This window comes from Oxyura jamaicensis, chromosome 6, assembly GCF_011077185.1.
Source record: "Oxyura jamaicensis isolate SHBP4307 breed ruddy duck chromosome 6, BPBGC_Ojam_1.0, whole genome shotgun sequence".
Classification (NCBI taxonomy): domain Eukaryota; kingdom Metazoa; phylum Chordata; class Aves; order Anseriformes; family Anatidae; genus Oxyura; species Oxyura jamaicensis.
The window spans coordinates 26542681-26569255 of record NC_048898.1 but is presented as its reverse complement, the minus strand read 5'-3'; the positions used below and the strand labels follow the sequence as shown (position 1 = coordinate 26569255).

The 26575-nt window shown below is 37.4% G+C and overlaps 1 protein-coding gene across 6 annotated transcripts in view; it reads right to left on the bottom strand.

Moving 5' to 3' along the window:
- VTI1A (vesicle transport through interaction with t-SNAREs 1A) overlaps positions 1-26575 on the bottom strand; it is a 276546-nt gene that overhangs the window by 163973 nt on the left and 85998 nt on the right. For 2 of the 6 annotated variants that reach the window (XM_035330467.1, XM_035330469.1), the window contains one exon: positions 15332-15628. The exons of the other annotated variants lie outside the window; for them this stretch is intronic. In XM_035330467.1, coding sequence (XP_035186358.1) covers positions 15465-15628 — 164 coding nt within the window. In that variant the 3' untranslated portion in view covers positions 15332-15464. Of the gene's footprint in view, positions 1-15331; positions 15629-26575 lie in introns of those variants that run through there. 6 annotated transcript variants of the gene reach the window in all.

Genomic DNA, 26575 nt, shown 5'->3' with positions numbered 1-26575 from the left:
TAAGCAGTACAGTTTAGGAAGCTTGAAATATATGTAATAATAGGGTTAACTCTGCAGTGTATTTTTGTTTGGCTCACGAAATTAAATGCAGCATAAGCCTTCCATATTGTATTTTCTTTGTACGCTTTCCATATGCACACATACATATACATAAATATTTATACATTACATACAGGCATAAACAGATATTTTCACGCTACATATTAATCACACAGGTTACATTCTACCAGTAATGTATTCTGGTCAATAGCAAGGAACCACACTTATCCTAAAAACTGTTTAGTTGCAAAAATGTTAATGAAATCCACAGAAACACTTAGGAACCATTTTTTTAAATCTCATTACCATATCAAGGAGCTCCCTGTTAATCACTGTCCGAATTCATTTGGATTTACTGTATCACAGTTATGCTTACAATTAAATGCCACAAGGTCCCAGTCAGATTAAACAAATGATTTTTCCTGTAGTCCTTACAGGACTAGTAGTGACAAATCACATGGAAATAAAATATATCATAATTAATTAGCAGAGGCCCATAGATAACCTCTCCCACAAATCTCCATGGGCAATTTTAATAGGTTTCAATATTTAAATATAAAACCCTATGAAATTGCTTAAAATTTCAAGAAATACTTGCACTTGTTATAGGTAACGAATATGTCAGTCGTAATTTTTTATTACATAATTATTTCTTTAGGGATGTTAGAAACAAGTAATTATTTTCTTAAAAATGAATCGGCAGCCACTATTTTAAGAGTGCCATTGTGAATGAACTATTATCATACAGTTGTTGTATTACTAACAACTGACATAGAGAAAAGAAACATTTCATTATCAAAGCATGTAACATCTCATCATTGTAAAAAAAAATAAATAATAATAATAATCTTCTTTACAGAAGCTTCAGTAAGCTAGTAGGAATTACAGGAAGATACCTCATCTTAATATTAAGCATGAATGCCGATGTGAAGAAAAAGGGGTTGGCTTCTTTAGTCTAATTTCCCATAGCACATGTCAGCTATTCATTCCTCTTGTATGTGTTTGGGAAAGTAACAAGAGGACAGTATTTTGGAGATGCATGGGAAAAATCTTCACATACACGAAGAAGTATTTTGTCAATACTATACTCTGGCGATGGCAACCTCCCTGCTTAAGAAATAGTAAAATCTACCTAAATCAATGTAAAACAATATGTTCCACAAATGGACAGGATGGAACATATGAAAATTGCCAAACAACAACACCAAAATATTTATTTCCAGAGTTAAGCATTCATCTGAACAATTTGGATTTGTTTATCAAGTAAAGCCACTTGTGTTCCTTCATAAAATCTTCAGTAAAGCATCTTTTGTCTGCCTTCAGTCTCTTCAAAACATCAAAATGTCTCATTTCTCATTCATTCCTTGCTAATGTTCACTTAGGGGGATATTCAAAAATGTCTGTGCTGGTCCAGGAAGACTGGTCTCCTGACACTGGAGAGGAAGGAAGGTAACTTAAAATAAATGCTTAATCATGAAATTATTGAACTGAATTTAGCCTAGACATCTCTGTAATGTCAAAAGAAAGTCTTCAAGCTAAATAGGAAATCATACAAAATACCCAAATACCTACTTTGGATAGGAACTTAACTTCAGCCTAGAGCAGAGTAATTTATCTTGAGCCATTGATGAGCTAAAGAGCAAGTTATCTTTTCTTTCTTCAGTTATTCTAACTTGAGTTACATAATTATGGTAGCCAATTTGCAGTATTCAAACAGTCTATGTGGAAAAAAAAAAAAAAAGTCTCACAAATTGTGTAAGTTCTTTCCTTTGGAAGCATCCCATATTGACTCTTGTGTTTGGCAGAAAAACAGCAAGCTTTGTTAGAAAGAGGTGGACAATTAAGGCTAATCTTCTAGTTTTATGAAGCCTGTGGGACAGCATCGTGATATACCGACAGTCAGGCTGAGAATGGGATATGTAAAGGTTACAATATTCTCCAAGTCAAAATATCAGATGGGAGAAGAAAGAAAAAAAATTAATTTGGCCTCTCTATCAGGAATGAATAAATACACTGGAATTTGTATTACAGCCCTTAAATCTGTAAAGAGTGTCAAAAATAAAAGTTTAAAATACATAGATATGTTTTGCAAACACTCTTTCTCAAATCAAATAGCTATAACACAAGATTTTCAGGAAATAGAATTCAAAAGGGGAAAAATAATCAGCTGGGGATTAAAGACAACTTCATAAACTTTAGAATAAAAATTTGAAAAAGCAATTAAGAAAATCAGCTTTTTCATAAAAAAATAGCTTTGAAGGACTACAAAATTCAAGCAAAAATGAATTTTTTGTGTGAATTTTTCATGTGCACATGAAAGTGCACATGAACAATAAAATAATCTTGCAAAATTTTTAAGTACCTATGGAAACTTATGGATATAAAGAGCTGAAAGCACATATACAGATACCCCATATCATGCTCCTGCAGCAAAAGGGCCATAAACTCTTCATAAGCAGACACATGAAAATTGTGTCAATACAGGTCTGATGGTGAGCCATAGTACAGACAGAGTTCGGCACTGTTCTGGAGAGATGTTTCCCAGACATTTATCCTGTTTGCCAGACTTCAGATAAACCAGTTGGCCTATCAAGATTCACGTCAGGGCTTGGATTAACAGCTCAGGATGTGAGAGCACAGAAACAGGCATTACTTTATGTTCCCTGTGTTCACCCAAGCCTTGCTGTATTCTCCTCAATTGTATCTGATGTTACTTCAGAACAGATGCTTTGACCATTAAGTTTCCTCCCATTTCTGCTGCAAGGTAAATTTTCAATTCACTAAGTGTAAATACCTTGAAGCGTAAAGATAATAGTACATCAAGAGGTCTCACAAAATTACCTTAGGTGTATTAACTAAATTACCTGTTGCTGTATAGATGAGGAGGTCTGTACCTGTGCCCTTCAGTGGCAACTCACCATTAGATTAGTTTAGTTATAGCATAAAATCATACCCACTATTCACAAGCAGAATTAATTTTTGTTGAGGCTCTGTATGCAACAAAATAGCCAGAACCAGTCAGTGGGTGATGGAGGCAATCATCATTAGCTGACCAACTGTGCAGTCATAAAAGAGCAGGAGCCAAGAACTGAGTTTCAGATAGCACAGAAAGTACTTGAAAGGTTGTTTTCAGTGAGCTAGGAAATGGGAAGCTAGTGGCATAATAAAACAAGGAGAGGTAATGCAAAGAAGCAACAGGCTTGGAAGCTATTTGAAGCAGCAATGAGAATGGGAAAAAAAAAGCAACAACACTATTATAAAATAACAAAAAGTATTAACATGTGAAAAGACCTGGAAATGTGTGAATGCTCAGGGAATAATATACATTGGGGGTGTCATATAAATCAGATTTGCAAACCTTATGTGTCACCTAGATATTAGAGCCTATAGAGATTAGAGCTGAAAATCTGCCACTGAAGGACCAGAAGCAGTTGGTAGAAACACTTGTGACCAAAAGATGTGGAAAGTTTTAAGCTTTAATACACGGGAAAATTCTGCAAAAATCAACCAATGTTTGTAATCATAATACTGAGTTAATCAAACCTAAAAAATGCCCATGATAAAAATAAACGCCTCAATAGGGTTTCCAAATACCACTGTTAACCTTTACAGAACTTTTTTTTTTTTTAATGTTTCTGAATACAAGCAGTAACAGGATTGTCTTTTGTTTAGTTCATTATACATTGTTTTTCTTATAACAGCTTCCATTTTATAGAAACCCATGTGATTTCAACAACTTTATGAAGACAAAAACATAATTATATACTTTTAAATTTACTTGAAACCTCATGAAAAAATAAATACATAATTGTTAAAGTACTATCTAATCAGTTGCCTTTCACATCCTAACACCGACCCTAATCTCTGGGGTGTAAACAAACATGCATACTTTGTGCAAACTTTAATCATAAAAAAGAATTAAATATATTCCAACATAAATATTTCAGCAAATAGCCATGTGAAGGAACATGAATGTTTAATTTAGACATCACCTCTGTCACTATCTGTTAGACATCATGCCAGTGTTTCTCCCCTGGGAATTCCAAAATATAACCAAGTTTCCAGTGCCTAACTGAAAACGATATTTCTCCTTACCCACACAGTGCCCATCTACTTCTAGGAACATTTACGTATTTTAATATCCAACAAAATCTTTCCCCAAGTTGAACATTACCTGTATTTGGTCAGTCCATGTTTTTACTAAGACTACCCACAAAGTCTGAATAATCTTCCGTAGCCTTGTTTAAGCAGGAAGGAAGGATCTAGCATAAAAGCCAGATTCTAACGGGTTGGCTTACAGAGAATACCATATTCTTCAAAGTATTTCCACTAAAGCACAAGTTGTCGCCAAATTCCTCAACTAAAACATACCACTGTGGTCAACTGAAAGATCCAGTGATATAGTGAACATCCTTTCAACTATTCAAGAGCTTACCAACAACATGTGAGGTATGAAGATATGTGTTTTTAAATATTTCTCACAGAGACTAGAGACATGGGTTTAAATGAGAGACCAGGTGAAGAAAAATGTATGGTTTCCATATACTTTGTGATTCTAGATAGTGCTTCTTTCCTAATTGCATAAATGTGCCTTTGATCTACACAGCCATGTGATGACCTGCAATTCTACTTGAACTATGGTTCCTCTTTGGGCACAGACCATGAACAAAGTTTAGCTGAGTGTCTGCAGAGGCCTGGATACACAGTACGATAAATGTGTCTAACTGGAATGAAGTTCTGCTCATCAACTGGGTTCATTCTTATGTACAAACATACCGTTCCATGAACACCAGAAATCTGTACTTAAATAGCACCCTAACATTAAGCTTTTGCTCTTCAATCACTATACATATTATATTAAGTCTAAAAAAAGGGAATGAAAATATAAGTCATCATCATTTTGGAAGCACATGCTGCAGCATTTCCATGAAACCAGATATTCAAGTGCAGAACTGGCATTTCTCAGAGCACATTGTCGAACTCTTAATGGGGTATCAGAATGTAAAAGCAACTCGAAAAGAGCCACAACTGCAGCATTTTACAGTGTCCTTGTTCTCCTTTTCTCTATCTACTCTCTCCTGAAGTGTTCTAACAAATAAAAAGGTCAAGATGGGATCTATGTCCATGGCCTTTTAACCACATTTCACTTTTGGGGATCTTAAGTTAAACTTTAAGTATTTACTGAAATCACCTCAACATTCTCAGTACCTCCCTATGGGAAAGTTCCGTTTGCAAGAATGGGTAATTGGAGATAGCTACATATTTTTAATGAGAGAATTAGTATATTGCTATGTATGTAAAGTGGATATTAGAAAAGCGATCAACTGCAAGAAACACTGCAATCAAATACATGTCAGGCTCAGAATCAGCCAGAGAACATCTATGCTATAAGCCAACACACACCAGAAACAGAAGTTCCTCACAGCATCCTTTAACATGAAAAAAAAGCGTTTAGGATTAAAAGCCACCATTACTGTGCTTGAGTGGAAGAGCATGAGAAAGATCAAGGACGTGCCGGCGATCTAAGCCCTTGAGAACCTGGGTGACTTCTTCAATCAAAAGTCACAAACGAGCCCAGAAAGCAGACCCTGTGCCACACTAAGAAGGAAAGCCAAAATAACTACAAACCTACTTCCTGCTCATCTGGCCAGGGGTAAAAAGATCCCTCATAGCTGAAAAGCTGGTGAATCACATAACACTTACAGTATGCGCAGGGTGCACAGAGGTTGTAATGGCAATAACAATGGCTAAAAACACACACTTCTGTGGTGTATTAAAAAGTCCTGTTATTTGCTTACTCTAATTTTTGATACTTTTGTGATTTAGGAGAAAGGACATCCATTTTTGAAGTGAACAAAACAGAAGAAATCTTGATTTCTGTTGCAGGCCTCTATAATAATTAGTTTAGAACTGGCTTATTGGCTGACAGATTGCCGTTCCAAGCAAGAAATAAGAATCTGTTTCCAAGTGGAACAATAAAAGAAACTGGAGTTGGCCTATAGGTAACTCTCATACTGAAATCATAGAGTAATGTAGGTTGCCTTTTCCTCATCAGACCATGAAGCAATAAATTAATCAATCAACAAAATATCCAATCCACATCATACGTTTAGCCTGGCTTTGTAAACTGAAATTCTGACTGGCAGAACTTTCAGCCGCAAGGGGAGAAGAGCACACCCTTACCTCTAACACATGTTCTTTAACTTCATTTGTATAAAAGATAAGAACCAGTGTTTGTCTGTGTATGTAAGTTGTGAAAGAACAGCAGCTGTGTCCTTTACTTCATAGCATACTTTTGGAGAAGACTACAGAAAGAAGACAACCACCAGTACACTGGCTGAAATTGAAACAGTTAATTTTCTTTGGAGAAAAGGTACAAGAGTAGTCCATGCACTCAGTCTAGAACTGGATATGCATGCACATATCAAACTTTGTTCATATCGATTATCTAAGTGATATATCTGACATAGCATTAAGTAACTATTTTGTGTTTGGGGGATTTATATCAAATCTGCCAATGCATTTGAACATAGACTGCACAAACCTTAATCATACAAATGTTGTCTTCCCTTCTGACTGCTGTGCTATGCAAGCGAACAAGTTCCATATTTTGGAAGCTCAGGTAAGTGCAGACCACATCTCTAAGTTGGTGAATCATAGGATCATAAAATCATTTAGGTTGGAAAAGATCTATAAGATCATCAAGTGCAACCATCACCTAACACTACCAATAATCACTGTGCTTGTTAACCCAGGAAAGATCCAAATAGAAAGCCATAACACCTCCACTCCAAAGAAGCAGATTGCTTGCTAGCTAGTTCCTGAATGATTTGGTGTTGACCCAAAAATATTTGAGATGCTTATGCACTTCTGGGCAGCACGAGGCACTTGTGGAAGGACCTTTCCACAAAAGCAAAAGGCATCATTGCCACAACACTTTGAGCAAAGGACCATGCCTCAAAACAACTGTAACTGGAACAGCAGAGGAAGAAATTATAGTGCACAAGGTTTGATGGAAGATTTTTAGGATTTCTAAGATCTGCACTAGTGGAATAAACAGAAAAATATGGAGCAGTCAGACTGGATGTTGGAAATCTTCTCCTGTACTTAACTCCTAACACTTCTTTTTCTCCCAAACCTCATGTACCCTGTTCTTAGTAGTTCAGTTCCAGGACTCTGGCTGTAGGTAGTTGATGAAATTGCTGCAAGCCCAGGGGCATCCATTCACTGCATGAACTGAATGTTCTTACTCCATTATGTACTTCTAAACCTCTGTAATTACAGAGAAAAGTACATCAGTTTAAGCCACCATTGCAAGCCAGAATTGATTGCAACAAAGCAGTAATTAATATACAATCGGTTATCATCGCTCATCTGAGAAGCAAATCATGAAGCTACCACAGCTGAATTGATCACAATCATCCATTCACATCCTAAATCACACCATGTGCTTGTACAGTGCTCACTACAGTGAAGTCTTGATTATAGTTTGAGCCTTCAGGCACTATACTAATTGAATAACAAAGTAATGATAATAAGCAACAGAAGTTTTAAAGAAACTTCAGTATATACATTTTGCACCCAACACCCTGCAATTATCCCATTGATAAGTACAATTTTGAGTATCAAAAATCTGTTAATTACATTTTCTCAGTCTACCAGGCTTAAACTTTTAACAATGCTTCCTTTGAAAAGAAATTAAAAAGAACGAACCTCAACACTTTAAAAAAGGGCGGGGGGGGGGGGGGGGGCGGGGGCGGGGGGGCGCGAGAAAAGAGAGCAAATGAAAAAACAAAACACACTAGCCAAACACTGAAAAAAACCCTTTAAGTATGTCCTGTATTTTGGAGTTGATCAAATTCCTGGCCTATTTGCAGAAAACTCATTTAGATGTTAATAGCATGCACTACGGAAAGCAAAAGTAAATTAAAAAAAAAAAAAAAAAAGAAAAAAGAAAAAGGAGAGAAATAGTAAATGACAGAGCTGCTTGACTCAGGCTGTCCAGTGCTGGCATGCACAGAAGCTACAGTTGCTGCTAAAAGGCAATGCTGAACACGTATGGAAATATACCTGAGTCCTACACAATGCCAGACAAAACTACAACTCTCAAAAAGATACCTAATCCCACAACTCCTGTGGTCTAAATTGCTGAGAAAAGACAGCAATGCATTACGAAACTCTTCAACTTTTTAGCTCTGGGAGTCTTCCTCATCTTTAGGTTTCTCTTCAAGGATTAGCTTCTCTTCATTTTAAACATATATGCATGCATATATACGTATCTAAAGATGCATCTTATCATGAACATCTTTGATATATATCTCGTATATGAGTTTCCGAGAAAAGAAAGAAGCAAATGGCACGACACTGATTCTCAGGAAGTAGTCACAACTTTGGTGCCACATCAGGTACAGCTCAGGATAAAGCCCGCAATAGGCACAGCCCTTACACCATCTGGGGCAGTGCATGCCAGCTAGCTTTCTGCCAGGTAGCACTGCCAGCACTATGCCGTATTTTTCCTGGGATATTGTTCTGTGCTGACCGCAAACCGAAGCACAAACTTTATGAGCAACAATTCCAACAACTTCAGAAATGGCACCAGGCCAGCAGGACACACCCTGGAGTGCATTACAGCACTGCCTTGTAAAGTCTTTTATTAATTTAACAATAAATGCTCAAAAATCAGACTTTTTTGCAGGTGATAATGAAATATAAAATCAAGGCAAAACAGATGGGTGATAAATTCTTGGCACCAGTCTAGTTTAAGTGAGTTTTAGCATCTCTTTCCGGCAGGCCCAACCCTGCTCCTGCTCTGGATACCTCAGCAGCGCACATCGCTAGGGCCTTTCGCTAAGTACTTCACCTCTCTCACACTGCCTTTAAAGTTTCAGTTACCATTACAAAATCCAAATGTGGAAAGGTTTAACACTTGATTTGGTTTTGTTCAGGTTAAAATCCACTGCTGCAGTTCAGGGTAAAACTTTTTAAAAAGATCCATAAACTTTTTATGCACTTTTCAGCTCAATACCAGCTCATTTTTCTTTGATGACATCAGTGCAGCAGTGCCTTTCCCGCTTCAAAAAGGGACTAAACTACTGAGAACTTTCAATAGTTCCATAAAATGAGGCCTATACCCCAAAAGGGGAAAGTAAGTTACATCGCAGCTCTCCTCCCTTCACACCACTTCTCCAGCTGTCAGAGGAAAATTACAAATGGCCATGCTTAAATGGAAGATTTGAAAAAATCACAGAAAATCTATAAATGAATCAGAGCTAGAAAACGCATAGGGTCGCATTAACAAATCTCTCACAAACTGAAGGCTGCACAGTCTGTTTGAAGAGAAAAAATACTGGACTTTATCTCTGCAAACCTGATTCAGCTTTGGAAATCCCTGGTCTGTTTGAAGAGATTGATATTGGCCTTCATGGCTACACACCTGTGTTAACTCTGGAAGCCCCCACTCCAAGGTATAAAAGCTGGTGAGATTGTATTAGCCAGTTTGCCTCTCTCCAGAAAATCACCATTTTTATTCATTCTGATCTGTGCTGGAGAAAGAAGGAGTGGACAAGGGCAGTGAGCTGTTTGCCCTGGGCTAAGACCTGCCCCTTGCCACCTCTGAAGGCACACAGACATGCAAAGGCGCTTGGAGCATGTGGTGGCTTCCCCATTCTAGTTCCTGCTGTGCAGTTGCATCCAGCAAAAATACAAGCCATGGCCAACACAGGTGGTTTCCCTTCCCTTCAGAATGACCCTTATATCCTGTTGTAGCACCCAGCTTAAAACTCTGTCCACTTTGTCACCACTGAGCCTGCCAAAATTGCAGAGGGGGGGATAAGCTGCCCAAGAGTGGTATAAACCACTTTTATTTGTCCTACAAGGAAGCATATGACTGGAAGCCGTGTCTACACTAAGGACTGGTTCAAGAGCAGGACCACATCTGCTTATACAAACCACGAACCTCCCTGACCTGCGCAAACCCATAAAAAAGTGTAGCAATGTCCTGAGCGCTGAGGTCTCGACTCTGCTTGCTCACAAATAGCCCAGACACTACACAGGCCAGGAGCGGTGATGGTCAGTATAATATATTTTCTGGCTGTGGTTATTGAAGGTTGCTACAATTAAAACCATACATAAAATGAACTTAAGTCTGTACCCTGCATTAGAGATGTTCATTTGCTGCTAAAGTCATAATGACCTGTACATAAGGCCCTCCTGGTTCCTCTGCTGGTCTTCTACTTGGACTGACAGACAGGATTCACCACACTGGCAGGCACATGCCGCAGCCCTGGTGGGGCATCCACATGGTCCACACCCACGGGAGTCTGTTCTTGAAATCCAAAAAGGGAGAAAGCCTGTGGGAACTCGTCTCCTGCATTAACCTCACTCATCCGGCAGTATCAATGTCTATGAATTACAGAAGCTATGGGAAAGAACAAAGAGAAACTGCATAAAACCTAGTTATTTTAACAATCTATTTTGTACAGTAATTAATCAGATCAGCTCTCTATGGGGCTCCAAAGATCCTAAGGTAAACTTAATTCACTATAATCAAATTAAAAACTATTGAGCTAAAAGTTACAATGACTAGTAAGGATAAAAAATATCCCTATAAAAACTCTATAGACTTTTTAAAGAGGGGAACTAGCAGCTATGCAGAAACCAAACAGCAGAACAAGAGAACGTACAGTGCAGAAATGCCCCAAATCAGAAAATACCACAAAGAAAAATATGTTTATTTTGATCCTTCATTCTAGCTTCTAAAAGCTTTCATCTTAAAATGAATCGCAGTATTATGTTCAAAGGTGAATGATACAATGTTTTCAGGGATATAGCATGCGTTAGATACAGCTGACTGTCACCTTGCTTTCTTTAATGTAAAAGTCTGAATTGCAAAGTCGCTTCTAAGCTAATGATTGTACTTCCCATTCTTTACAGGCAGAACAGAAACGGTCTGTTTTGAAAACGGAATTGTGTAGTATCCATAAAATAAACAATTTATGCAACTGTATTAGTACATTTTTCCATTCACTACAGCATACAAAAAAATTCTTGTATACACATGTGCTCACCTTGAAACAATTCAATAATTTGTTCATGTGAACATGTGTGGCCTATGGGTTGCCTGTGAACTATTTGTCCTAGATACTGTTTTGATTACTTGCAATTCTTATTTTTCTCTCTGCAACACGAGATTAATCACCTCCATCTCACATTATTGTTCTTACTTGCTGACTGGATGAACCCCAAAGAACTTTCATATTCACATGCCTGAGACAAATATTCATAATTACATACCTTTGCATGATTATCTCTTACCATTTCTTTTCTCTGGAACATTCCCTCCTTTAAACACTTACTATGAGGAACACTCAAAGTGAATAAAAAGCAACGTGAATAACTAAAAGGCATTCACAGTATTCTTCTAATGAATGCTAACAATCATTCTTTTTCTAAACTAACAGCATAATTCCAGACAATGAGTAAACAAACCAAAAAATAACTCCAGAACACCATCCAGAATGCAATTACATCAAAAAAAATCTACTATAGTATTACATGTAAGAAAAAAAATCCAAAACAAACAGGAAGTTTTACTGGAAAACAGTTTTCCTGGGGAGTTTTCCTTTTAAAAATAGCCTGAGAGCCAGAACTTCGCATATCCCCCTACCCTCTGAAAATTGGATGATGGATTTTACTTTTCCTAAAATTATTACCAAACTTATGTTCAGAAATACAAGCTCAATGACTACTTGAATTGTTAGGAGAATGAAAAAAGGATAAACAACTCAAAGTGTTCTGAATAAATGGCAATTTAGCAGAAATACAGTGCTTCCTTGAATGCTCTTTTGGCCATGAGCAATAATGCTGCCACAAAAATCTGGTTTGCATCATCCAAATGCTTGAAAAAAGAACACATAATTTAGGAAAAAAACGATGGCTGCCACTTAGCCATAAAGAGCAGCACTAGTGTTAGAAATAGCTTTTCTACGATATTTTTGTTCGTGTTCTGTTTTTTTTTTTCAGCAGTAGAAGTAATTACGGTGGTTTGTGAGGGCAGTGTTTAGTGCTATTACCCTTTAAACACCATACACAAACACCGAGCCTGACTCCAGGAAGGTTGAGTGTGGCCACAAGCAGGGCAGCAACCACATCCTTGCCTTCAACCCATCAAGGAGCCCCAGTGATTTCACGAGAAGTAAAGGCTGCTCTCAAGCAGAGGTGTGTTGCCTTTGATCCAATTTCTTGTCTGTTTGAAAGAAGCATTCTTTCACACCTTATACGATAATTTTATGCACAATACTTTAACCTGGAAGAGCCGAGTGGAACGACCTCCTATTGGTTTCACAGGCTGGATATTATTTCACTTTCCTTAGGAAATGGAGCCCAATGACAAATCTCTTCTCCTATCTGTGCTCTTTGTATTTCTACCTCCAGGAAGATCTTTAACAGACCTGAGAAGCTTCTTCAAAGAAAGGCAACCTTACAAAGCTAGGGAAGGATTTCCGAAACAGTATCACTGATAAAATGGGCACTGATGATGACAGCGTGGGCCTAGGCAGATTTGAAGCTCAGGATGCATTAGGTGAGGATTTTACCACCCGTGTTTGAAGAATTAGCTTGTATCAGCCCAGTCTACTGCAGTGACCCCTTAGGGTGCAAGTCTGGAAAGGCTTCTGCAAAGGCCAGCTGCGAGGTGTGCAGAAGCTCCAGAGCGTGCCGTCAGCCTGCACCGCTGCTCCTGCACCCAGCGCTGCCTCCCCAGCTCAGCACCGAGACCCTCTGCAGCCAGCGGAAGACCAGGAGAGTGTGCAAGGAGAAATGTACTCTGCTTCAGCTCCTTTCTCTTGGCACGGAGCTCGATTTTACTTTGGCGTATAATTCACAATTAATTCAGATGTTTGTAGACAATGTGCAAGTGCTCAGCTGAATACCAGCTCATTTTTCTCCTATTTTTACTCAACCTTCTTTTGTAATAATTTTTGAGGAAGGTGCCTTTGAGACTGGCTCTCAAACTTCCTCCCGAGCCTCAGAGGGACTCTGCTGTACTGACCCTCCAACTAGCTGGGGGAGCCTGGAAAACTGGTCTTCACCATCTGAATGACAGGCAGGAAACAAAGAACGCGGGAGTTTCTGCAGCCCCAGCGTAACATGAATCACTTCCTCCAGAAATGAGTGATAATAGCATGCATATCGCATGAATCCTTTGCTGTGTTTTTAACCCTTGGTGGGAAGAAAAGGCAAGCCACTAGTAAGGGTGGCGCACTGTGAACATAAGTCTCGCTCTGTGCTTAGCGTGAGACCACAGGGATGGCCCATTTATTAACACTTGGTTTTGCTCCAATTACGAAGCTCTTTGGTATTCCCTTCCTCTTGCAGCAACCCGTCAGCTGACTGCAACAAAGTCAATACACCAGTTTGCACAGTTTATAAAAATCAAATACACTTTATCAACCAGCTGACTGGCACATGAAGCGTGGTCACTTTAACGGCTAGGTGTGGAATCAGCAAAAATGCAAGTAGCACCACAGGACAAACCTCTCAGTTCACAGAAGAAATATTACCTTTCCAATCGATGGATTAAGTGCCCTGTAACTGGCTTGCACAAAGGGCGTGTCCGCCTAATTGGGCTAATTGCAAGGAGCATATTGAGCACCCCACATTCCTCAGCCCAGACAATAGGTAAGTGACACACCTAATCCGTTTAAATGGGATGCCTGGTGTTGCCTGCAAATCTGTTTATACTGTTTAGCAAATGTGAATTAGTATTTGCTAGCATAAATGCCCTGCTGTGCAGATCTTTGTTAACTTCAGGCTACTTCCTTGTTCTCTTAAAGCTGTTAAATGAGTCAATCTGGCCCTAATATGCTGCAGTGCTCTGTCTACTACTTATCTTGCAAGACTATTGTTTTCTAATGCATCCTCATGAAACCCTAAAAAGGTCTTCATTGTGACAACAATTTGTTCAATAATTACAGGTTCTCATGAAAAAAAGACCAATACACTCGCTGGAAAATCAAATAACCAGATGGGGGGTAGAGGGATGAAGAGATAAAGGCAAGCTCAAAATACTTTTTTTTTTTTTTTTTTTTTAAAAAAAAAAAAAAAGGTCTGGTATAAGATGTCTATAAGCTATTTGGCATTCTCATCATTACAGAAACAGAAAATTAATTAATGACTATGCATTTTACATAGTCTCTTAGGAGTCTATAGGGATACTGCATCAGGGAAAAGGTTAATTTGTGTGGTCTTTGTGTTGCTCTTTGGCTCACGAAGTGATTGAAAGCAATGCTGTCTGTTATTAACAAAGCATTGACCATTCAGTCCTCTGTGCCCAAGGTATGGAAGCTGTGGTCTGTGCTCCAAACTGTTTACAAAACAAACACATTTACAAAGGAACCAGTAACAAAATTGACCTTGTATTTTTAGCTCCATCACCTCTAATATAAAAATAAAACAACAACAAAACCCACCATGAATATTATGGTTTCTATATATCAGCAAAAAAGCCACTGAAGACCTCAGTTCACTTTTCAGACTGTAGTTAACTCTTCAGATAGCAGGGAGCAGGGGTGCCACCCAGACGAGCACTCAAATCACATATGGACACATCTGGCCAGGGCATGAGTTTATGACTTGACAGCAGTGGCTTTCTGTGACCTCTCAAATTTACCTTCTGACCCCGTGACTCCTTGATCCTCAGTAGCAAAACAATTTTGCCAAAGCCAGCTGTGATGTTCTGCCAGATGAGGAAAGTGACAACTGCGAGCCTGGCCTTACTTCAATGCTGTGGCTGCAATAAACGAACAGCCTCCTAGCCTCTCGGTATTTCAGAAAGTTTCCTTCTCTCCCTCTGCCCTCCCTGAGCAAGTGGGACAAACCATGCTCATCACCAGAAGTCCTCTATCACTTTAAGGACAGAAACAAGAAAACCCGTACCATTTTTATACTTCTGTTCATTCTTTTCAACTCATTCTAACTCCTTCCCGGGGGAGTTAGCCCTCCACCAAGAGTTTCTTTCAGTAGAGCACCAGCTCTGTCTATTAAGCTTACCCACCCCTGCTTAGCCTTAACACTGCTTTCTTTGTACTTGCCTGGTGAACTGACCAGCTCCATAGTACAATGGCTACAATTACTAAATTACACTGCCTGTCACTGCCTTTTGTATCACACCTCTAACAGGTGTCATTACCATGATAGGCAAATTGTAATAATCTATTCACAGCCTCCAGTCTTAATAATGTAGTTGATTTTATTTTATTTTACATAATGCATGTGTGAATACTGCAAGCGGCCTGAATGGCTGGTAAATACGCGGGGCTGAAAGACTGAACTGCAGGCACAAGCAGCAGCGCTCAGGACAACAAAACCGAATGCTACCACGCTCCTGATACAGTGAATACATACACGGATGCATTAAAATAGGAATATTAATAAATGTGGTTACAGAAAACACATCGGTCTGAAAAAGACACACACGGCAGTCCTGAGAGGCAGCTGTTCCCCGGCCCTGACTCACCGGAGATGTCTGGAAGGACACCAGCACACGCTCTCCTGAGGACCCTTGCGAAACACAGCCAGGTGAGGAAAGTGGTAGGAAGCACTGTAGGCTGTAAATTGTATGAATGCAGCAATCTAAAGCAGATTTTGAGTATACATTTCATTTACCAACATAAAGAGATCTGGATTGCATGATTCACGCACAAAGTCAAATGTTTAAGCAAGGTTTAACCAAACCAGTGTAAAACTTCTTTACACAGGTCAATGGCAGCTGCCATACCCAGTGATAAATATACCGATACCTCGCTGTTTGCTGTTTTCTGCGGCCTGACTCATTACTGTCTTATTTCATTTGTACACCAGCACAAATCCACCGGCTTTATTGACTGGTATAAAAGGTCACGCAGTAGCGAAATGGGTTCCTGGAACCCAACCTGATAATGAAGGCATTGACAGCCCTATCAAGACAGTTTGAATTTCCTCAATGCAATGCACAGTTAGAAACAAAATATACAAAACTTCACACACTGGCAATGTAACACCTGGACTGAAAAAAAAAAAAATGCCAGCTGCCCTTAGCTGAGAATCTCCCCTTTTTCATTCACACTGCCAAGAAGCTCTGGATGAGCAGAAAGGTCTTGAAACAAGTCCTAATGAATAAAATCATTTTCTTTTTGTCTCATTTAAAAGTTGAATTCCAAAGTTAAGACTTTTTAGCATTGCAAGGTGTTGTATGAATTCAGTTGTTTGTTCTAGCTGGGACGAACACAAGAGAGATGGCCCGAGAAATGTTATTTTGAATCGGTAATAGTTTGGATATTAATGCAGGTAAGGATGATGGTCTTGGCCTTTTAAAAATACTCTAACTCAGAGTTTAGGGAAATTTTGATCCATTAAAGACCTGGTATGTAATTTTTGTGGGGACAGTTAGTTATAACTCAGGTGGCTTTTTATAGCTTCTTGCCAGTCATGCAATGTTGCTCATCTGAAGAAGGCAGGGTAGGTGGAAGCGGTCTGAACTAGGACAGATACCTCATGTTTATGTGTATATAAAAACTATTATTCTTTTAGTTATCATGGGTTAAAATTCCATAAACAAATATTAAAATCAGATGTCTGACATAAACAATAATGCACTCATTTTTTTTTCTAGTTGTACTTCTTGCTCACAAAGAAATTTCTGAAACTGAGGATGAGGAGCAACCAAATGATCAAGTTTCTTAAAAATGCACACTGGTGAGGCACTGGCTGATATCAGCTCGCCTCTTCTCAGTACGGGATTTTGACTTTCAAAGCAGTGGAGAGACAAACAAAAACAAATGAATAAAGAGAAAAAGAACCTGACACTTCATACACTACAGTGGGAGGGGTAGAGCATATCTTTTCCAACACTGTTGTCCTTAAGCAATTCTTGATAGTCAACTTCCCTGCGTGGAATGGGAAGTTGAATATGAAGGAGACTAACCTTCTAGAAATTTGCAAGTTGATGGTCAAGAACAAAAAAGAAGCTAGAACTACTGGATCTCCCATTCTTTTATTCTCCTAAGGAAAGGAACTTCATCAGGAAAGCTAACACAGAGTTTAGGGTTGTTTGTCCTTTAAATTGGTTCATACCAACCATTGCAAATGCTGTATTGGAAATGTCAGCACACTTCTCTGTAATACCTAATACTTTGTCCCAGAAGAAGGTAGGAAAAACATTTTTTTTTTTCTAATGGTTTTCAAAAAAAAAAACAAAACAAAAAAAAATAGCTTTAAAATGATTTACAGAGTATTTTGGGGTCTCAATCATCTCTCGACTTTAGGGTCTCATCTGCTAACACTGCTCACCTTTTACAAATAAGTTGCTTCAGATAATGTGATGAGATTACTGACATGAATAATGCAAGAAGTAGTCATTGCTTAAAGATGGAAACCCAAATGTTGAGAGGTCAAATTCAATCTTAAAATTTTGTACAGTAGAATCATATGCTTAATTACAAGCTCATCCCCATTGTTAATTACAAATGGCCACTAGTGGGACACTTCAGATCATGGCAATGTTACCTGTATGTCTCTCCTTTGCCAACAATTGGATCGTCATTTCTGGCCCTACACCATCCCTTGGAATTGCTACAACTAACTGCAAGAATCCCACTACACAGCTGTATTTCTCCTGCAAGTTTGCCTTTTCCTTATATAGCTGTTTGTTAGTGTCATAAAAATGAGATGCAGTGGAAAGGATCTAAATTGTGCCTTATCCCATCACCGTATTGTTCCACTTTGCATACAGCACTTACTAAGTTTGCAAATAGGACATGCTTGGGGATGTTCCTGCTTCAGAAAACAACAAATTCCTACAACTCATAGCATGCAGCACAGGAGATGTCAATCTTGCAGACAGGTGAAAAAAAAATTAGGATTCTGACACTTCTGCCAGAGGGACACACTGCAATACACCGAGAAAGTAGGTGAGCTACTTTGAAGCACATGCCCTCCAGGCCACATCCCATTTTAAAACTCTAACATCACCATCAAATCATAATACAAAAGCCAGCAAGGATCACTGTTATTCATAGGCAGGAAAAAAATATCACCCCACCTAAGACACTGACTTGCAGTCATTCTATAGGCCCCATGATTAAAGTATGGACTGTGGTAGCAGAAAGAGGGTGGCAAGGGCAGGAGCAAGATGGGGGCTTTATCATGATCTTTTCTCTGCACTAAAGGCTGCAAAGAAGATGTTGATGTTATCAGCATATGAGAGAGAAATGGCAGACTGGGATTGTCACTTGTGGTGCCAACTTCTATAGTCCACATAAGTTTCCATGCTACTTGTAAATGTGACTTACTCTTCTGCTGATCTCAGTTGTGGGAATTGCATGATTAAGAGGAGGAAAACATGAAACATGGGTGCTCAGTAGACCTTATTTCACTCTTTACCACATTTTCTACAGTTAGACAAAGTAAACCAGCATTGGTATGACACACTGTGATAACCTGGCAAACATAAAAGATAAAAGCAACGCAGAGGCTGCCTCATGGTGTCTTGCAAAATCTTTGTGAATAACCTGTGAATCATACTCTCCTGCAATGCAATACCAAAGTGAATTGAAAGCTTCTTACTTCTCCAGTCCATATTTTAAAAAGGGTGTTGAATAACTGAGGAGTACAGAGAAGGGCTACAGAAAAGATTTACAAACTGGAGGTTTTTTAAGAAAAAAAAAAAAAAAAAAAACCAAACATATTTTACAATGAGGGATTTAAGAAATTCAAGCAGTTATCATGCTAAAACTGAAAAGAGACTTAGTTACAGTCCTTAAATATTTTCATGACAGGATGTTACAGTTAATTATGCAGTTGATAGTCTTTCAGAAAAGGGAATATGAAGGATTTGAACTGGACCTCAAAGCCAGGCACTCAGAATGCAATAGGGCATCCTACATGCAGAGTGATTCACTTTTGGAATGATAAGAGAGTAAAGAAGGTGACTTCACTATCTCTTAATACCTTCAAACCAATGGTGGTTGCTTTTCTGGAGAAGATATTTTCATTTTTACAATTTTCTGAGTTTGACACTGAAAAAATTAGGTGAGATTCTCTGTCTTTCTTTTATACAGTAGGTGAGACTGGATGATTTAGTAGTTGCTTCGTCCTTAAAATCTAAGAATTCATGAACTGTGTCAATGTCTAATCATTTTCCTCCATCAGGTATGACAGCAGCCTCTCTCTCTTTCTCTCTCCACTTTAGTTTAAGTTAAGACTCGTCAAATATCTCTCTCTCTAGGGCACGCGCAAGAGAACTGTCACAGAAAACTTTGAGTAGATGAAGCTGAACCTGAACCTACACAATGAAAATCCAACCTTTTCCGTTTGACCTTTTGGAAGGGCCCATAAATATGAAGAAATACTGAAAAAGCAATTAGGTGGGTACAGAGTGGCACAAGCCTCTTTGTTCATAGGACCTGAAATTAAATTCTTAAGAAATGGGAGCACTTGCTACTTAAATCTTTGCGTAGCATTTAAGAATCATTGCAGCAGCAAGCTATTTAAAAAACAAAGCAACACAAAACAAAACAAACAAGCAAAACAAATCACTTTAACACACACCCTATGACAATCTTACCGGACCTATTTTCTTCATTTTACAAGGTCTAATGTAAGCCATCCCCACTGCCACCCCAGCAACAATAACTTCAGAATAAGTCATTGCTCTCCATATATCGTACCAAGGCCACAACTGAACAGGTTACTGCTGTGCTACCATACTGGCTCTCTCAGGATGAAGACATCAGTAGGGGAGCTAAATTTTTTCTCAGATATAGTTTCAAATGACAGACATGTGACGGGGAATACAAATCCATTCTCAGATAAAGAGGGGGCCTCATTTTACAAAGATTTCATTAGAATAACCCCTCCCCAAACACACACACACCTTGACACAAACTAGAGTGGTTTCTTTAGTACCTCCCAAGCTTAAGACCTGCACATACATATATATAAAGAGGAAGAGAGAGAAAAGAGGATGAGAGAAACCTTGTGCATCTAGGTATACATACAAAAGGGAAAATATAAACAATCTCACAGGACCTTATAAGGCTGTAGGAGTTATTTCAAATGTTTTTCATGATAGCAAATAGATACATTAGTCTTGTATCTCTCAGTCCATTATTATCATTGAACTGAGCAATTGGTTTTAACACATTCAGTCATTGCTTCTACAAATTCAACAACTAAACCTTAGATCTACCACGCTTCTAAGTACTCAAGCGCTGTGCTGTACTGATCAAATTATTGAAAAAAGTTAAGTGGACACATTTATCAGAATGTTAACACATTTATCATTTACCTAAATAAAATAAAATCTGGAAAAGATCCCTTCCATGAGCTGTCCGTGATCTGGAGAATAAATACGTGATTTTATCTTGACCGTTTTTGTCGACTTTATCTATAACACTCTATTTAACATACTGCACTAGACAGAAGTTTTCACATTAAATCTGGGCTGACTGATTTTGTTCTAGCCTCCTCATTTATGTTAAGTATTTATCTGACATCAGAATTAAATGACAGTACCAATAGTAGAATTAAGATTTAAATAAAAATACATGATCTGAGAAGACTTGTCTCTTACAGGAACACATGTGGACATATGTAGCTTTTGGTTCAAGCTCAAAATAGCTACAACAGAGTTCTTCAACTTTCTACCATTCCAGCTCTCCCAGTTCATGTCCTTTCACTTTTTCTTTGGTACCTGTGCTGTTTTCTCATTATATCATCTACCCACAATCTTCAGGTTGTTTTTACCATGCCAGGTCTAAAATCTTGCAGATTCTTCCTGTGTAATGCCAAAATACAGACTCTTTTATCAACCGATATGTAAACTTTCTGTCCAGGCTTTCATCAGCTTTTGCACTAGTTTCTCAGTCTCCTCACTGGCTTTGACAAAAATGAATCCTGCTTTTTTCTAGCCAGTGATTTGGACTATTTAAAGGACACTTTGGAGTACTTCCGTCTACTTCCTTCACACCCTACTTTCCCTTTCCATTCCTCCTCATGTCATATTTCACTTGTTCATGTTCATTTTCAAATCTTTGCTAACCACACTTTATCAATTTTCATTCATAATATTCTCTTGGCAAGTATGTATGACTGGCCAAAGAGGCCAACTCTCCACCAGCCAAATCTGCAAGCAAATACCCACTCTCCTACTGTTATCATAGTTGGGAGGATTTTCAAATGCACCTACAATTGCCTGCCATTTTTCCTTATGGACTTCCCAACCCCTCTGTTAAAACTCCATTGCTATAATACTTACAAGGAAGAAGTACAAGCCAAAACTTAGCGCATGCAGACCGCAAATGAATCAACATTAACACTCATCACTGCACTTCTCTCCTTTTCTACCTGTTAATCCTCTTCTTTCTTCCCCTGTTTGGTAGGGTTTTAGGGTAGGAAACATTTTTCCCCCAGCATTTACCTAGCAAATAACAAAAGAGAATCTTGATCCAAGACAAGGTCCTTAGCTCTATAATAGAAGTTGCAATGTAATATATATACTAAAAATAATTACAAGGCCAGAGATCTGTTGGACTGCATTAAACATTCAAGCTGTAGATACTGCAAATTTCCTAACCACAGCTGCACCAGCATAAAATAAGCCTTGCCCCATGCCACTGTACAAAATTTATACAACTTCACTTTAATATACTAGAACACAAGGAGGAGTTTCTGATTACTTTGTAATTATTTTATATATACAAGGTAGGTATACTTCAAACCTAATGACTCTGTCTGCTGCTCTTTATACTGTAATTTCTGCTATACTTTTTTTAGCGATCACAGACATATGTCTCCTAACCAAATTAAGTACATACACATTTAAGTGACAGCACATTTCCAGAATACATCATTATACGTTGGTAATGAAAAACTACAACATCACTACATATAACCTTATAAAAATACAAGAATAATACCCTGATAGAATCACATTAGGAAAAAAAAATGCATTACATTGTTATAACATTTGAAATTAATATTAAAGAGTTTTGAAAATGACCATTTAAAAATGTATCCTGCTTCATAAGAAGTGATCTTATCAGTACCAAACAGAATTAGTTTCAGGTAAGTTGGAGCCTGAACCCACAGTGACAAGAGAGAAAAATCAGCCACAGTTATACAAAAGATTCAAATAATGATTAAAGATAGCATGAGTCCCATAAAAAAAAAAAAAAAAAAAAAAAAAACTATTTTCTCACAAAGATTCATAAAAAGAACACATATGCAGACATACATGCAAAAATAATTATAATGAGAAGAAGAGAAAAAATAGATTGCAGATAACATGATAACATACTGGTACTTAAAAATAAAGCACACATTTCTAAACAGAAGGTTTTCTGAAACAGAAACAGCATCTTTAGCAGCGTATCACAGATCTACACAGTATGAAGTTTATCTCACCAATCAGTTATTAACTGAAGGTGTAATAGTTCCATTACAGAAGGTAATTCACTCGTTTTTTAATGCCTTCCTTTCATTAAGTGACTGCTAATTTCATATAAATGTTCTTACATTTTCCATATATTGTACCCTATTTATGATTCAAAAAGTGGAAATACCCAGTATATAATACTAAAAGACAACAAAAGCCAGGAAACTAAAAATATTAAACACACTGCTCAAAGATCCTGCCCCCTCCCCCCCATATTAGACGTGGTTAATGTTTATGCAAATACGTTACTAATGTGTATTACAAATTAAGCAGAACAGAATAATCTTTTGCTTAGACTTACAGAATATTTTACATCTTCAATTAGATGAACAGCAATAATATTCACTTTGACTTCTCAAATCCCTTTCACAAATAGAGAGGTTAATTGGTTGATCTTATGGTATGGATAAAATTCAATACTTAAATTAAAAGCTTGTGCGTGTGTGTATGTGTATATATATGTATGTATGCACGCAGACATAGAAACATATATATATATATTAAAGTACCTTTACAGTTTTTGAAAAAGTTACTATAAATAGAGCAACAGACAGCTTTAGAAATGAATTAAGTTTAAATCCTGTTCAGGAATAACACCTTTTAACTACTTATTTATCAACTCTAGAAACCAGATTTTTTTTTTTTTTTTGGTAGATTTATTATTAATATCCCTGGTATGCAGATAAATGTTTAATAAGAAATTGATATCCATTTCAAAAGAACAAATAAGTGTGTTGTAAGCACTGTATTAAAAAGTAACTACAGCATATTTACGGATACAAAAAAAAAAAATCTAATAGGGTCAAACTTATAAGACACTGACAAACATGACAAGTAGGTACTTAGAAACATACTGCATTTCCCCCCAAATCCATTATGGTAACAAACACAAAAAGATGCTGATATCCAGTTCTGTTAAGTACATCTTCAGTTCCACCCATTACACAATATCAAGTAAGAAAACAGTTTTATCTGACTGGTAGCTCAACGGCGCAGCCTATGTGTGCAAAAGTATAACACAAGAAGTGGATAGTTACATGAGTGCCAGTCCTCTGGTTTTGTTTCATTCAGATAACGAAACATACCTGCTTTAGAGAAGTGATCAGCTGCATAAATGAAAGACTATTGTAATATAATAGGCATACTCACAGATATAAATTCATAAAATTATGCACAACATAACAGATGAAACTGAAGTGATTCTGTGCAGAATTCATAAACAAGCATAATTTATTTACATTTTTTCCATTTATATCTAGATCTGAACCAATGATTCTCACTCATCTTTTATTAGAAAGATGCTACAGAATATAAATGTTTAGGAGACTGATAAAATTTCACTTCATAGCCTTTAAAATGTACATTTGGACGTAATAGTATTCCTTGGTTTGTGTTCATCTTTTCAGAGACAAAACATGTAAACAGATTTACATTTCTGATTTCAAATATATATATATATATATATATATATATATATATATATAATTCAAAGTGTAAAATGTATTACTAATCTGGTATATGTAACAAGAAATTAAGTCAGGATTTTACAGAAGCATGCAAATGTAAGCGCCAACAAAACTCTCCTTCTGTAGATGCATCTAACACGACATAGCTCTCCCACATTTCCCTCCCCAAACCTCACACAGTTCAAAACAACCAAATGCAGCAATTCAACTTAAGTATGATTGCAACCAATTAGAGCATATGGTGATGTAAGTATGGATTGCAAAAATTGGGCTACAGCAATTTTCAGAGAGAGGAGAGACAGAGAGACCAGCTTGCATCTCTGCAGAACTGGGTTCTGACTGTTTCTAAAATATTTTGTCCATCCCAAGTGGATGTCCCAAACCAGACGATGCCATGCTATAACCTGTATCACTTGTTATATGCGAGTTGAACAATGTTAGGGGGTCAAGAACAAAATGCAAGCAGTGCATTCTGCTTAAAGAAAAACTGTCCTAGCTAATTTGCCAGATCTAAAATAAAACCCAAAGTAGTACAATTTTTGTTGTTTTTTAAATTGTATTCCTCTTCCCAACAAAATACAAACGTATCAGCAGAAATGTAGTGGCAAAACTCTCAAGTAAAATATTTCAAACAATTAGATGTTTGTACTTTGTTTTAGAGAACAAAGTACTAATGGTCTTTATAAAGCCAAGTATACTGACATAAAGAATTCTTTTTTTTTTTTTTTTGTCATGCAGAGTTCGTTGCTAATCCAGACATAGAAGGGAACAGTGTTTTATATTTGCATTCAATTCCTTTTTTCTATTATTCTAATAACATGCATATTTACTCAAGCTGTTTAAACAGGTAAGAAGTGCAAAAAAATCCTGAGCTTACATCACATTACAAACCCAAATTGGTAAGAAAATTGCAAGTACAGAAATAGATATTTAATTCAGAAAAATCAGACTGTGAAGTTGTTACAGCGTATCACTCATTTATGCATAAGTTAATTTGAGACTAGAATGTAATTTTTTTTTTTTTTTAATATATATATATATATATATATAAATGGAATTTGTTTTTACATTCTAACAATCTATTTTTTTCTTGTTTTAATAAACATGCAATTAATGAAAAATCCTGGACTTAAGTCAAGCCCATATAACTTTGTCCCTTTGTTTTTCAACTAGAACAGTTTTGCAGGTTTGTTCCCAAGCAGATCAAATAATCACATCTTTATGTGCAAAAGAAAGCCATATTTCACTTTATTTGCCAATGGAAATTCATCACTGACTACTAATAGTTCCTTTGGTCATTTTGTTTATTTTTGAAGAGTTTGTAGGGTTTACAATGCATGAAATGATTTGCTACATACTTGGCACTAAAACGTCCGAATCAAAATATTCATCTTGGAAACAGCACAGCGATGACCTGCATTCTACGTTAAATACTTTTTTTTTTTTTTTTTTTTTTTTTTCCCAGAAACAACCTTGTGTGCTCATTTAGGAGCGCACTTCAGTGCTGTTTCAAATAGATATTTGTGTTCAGCTATGGAAGTGCTCGCATCCTAAATGGGGCTGTTTATCCAGAAAAAGTTCCTACCCCGATTGTTTCTTTGGTTGCTTTGTTTGCTTATTCTAGAATTAAACTGGTCAGACACATTTTTCATGTTTGATCCATTACAATAAAACTAGACAACTTTTATAGACGTGGTTTTATTGAAATGGATGTTTATTAGTTAGATCATACTGCTCTACAGAAAATTATTCTCCTGTTGCTTATAAACATTTTCATCAGCCATATTCAAGTGAAAGAACAAGTCTAAGGGGGAGGGAGAAGGCAAAGAAAGAAAATGGGAGGAGTAGAAAAGATACCACGTACAATGCTCATGTGACCTGTGTGATACTACCTAATTAGAAAACTTAAATATTCCATAAACATTTCATTGGAAGCAGCATTATTACTAATACCACATTTCAGTTCACGTTGCCTAATTTACCTATTTTTCCATGAGTAGAGGAACGGAAAGTGGAATGCACAGTTCTGCAGGAAAAAAAAATCTAATGGTACAACATAAACAAGAATGAACATTTTAGAAACTGGATGCAAACATAGCAAAGGGATTTTCCAATAGATCTTTCCTCGTTATAGTACAGGACACATAAGAGAGTACTACTGAACTGCAACCTCAATTATACTGGCCAACAAATTACCTTTAACCAATAAATTTTCTTCAGTAATATTCAGTTTAGCATTCTACACTGTCTCTAGGCTGAAGGTGGTCTGCATGTTGAACTTAGTACTGTGTGGGTTATAGTCTTTGTTTGCAGTCTTAACTGGGGATTGCACCTTAGCTACCGTAGTTCAAGCGTAAAAATACTTTGTCTGTAGCACTATATACTGTTGCCAGCGACCCTCTAAATCCTTGAACCAACTGTGTCCTCTGGTGTCACAGAAGATAATGCCAATTTATTGCAATGTGTGGCTTTTTTAACTGATTAAAATTAAGCCGTAAACACGTGACAATGGAATTAGCACATTTAGAGAGTCTGTTTTCCCACATCCCATTTTGCGCTAGTGCGGCTGATCCCTGCAACTCTACGCGGGTGCAATTTT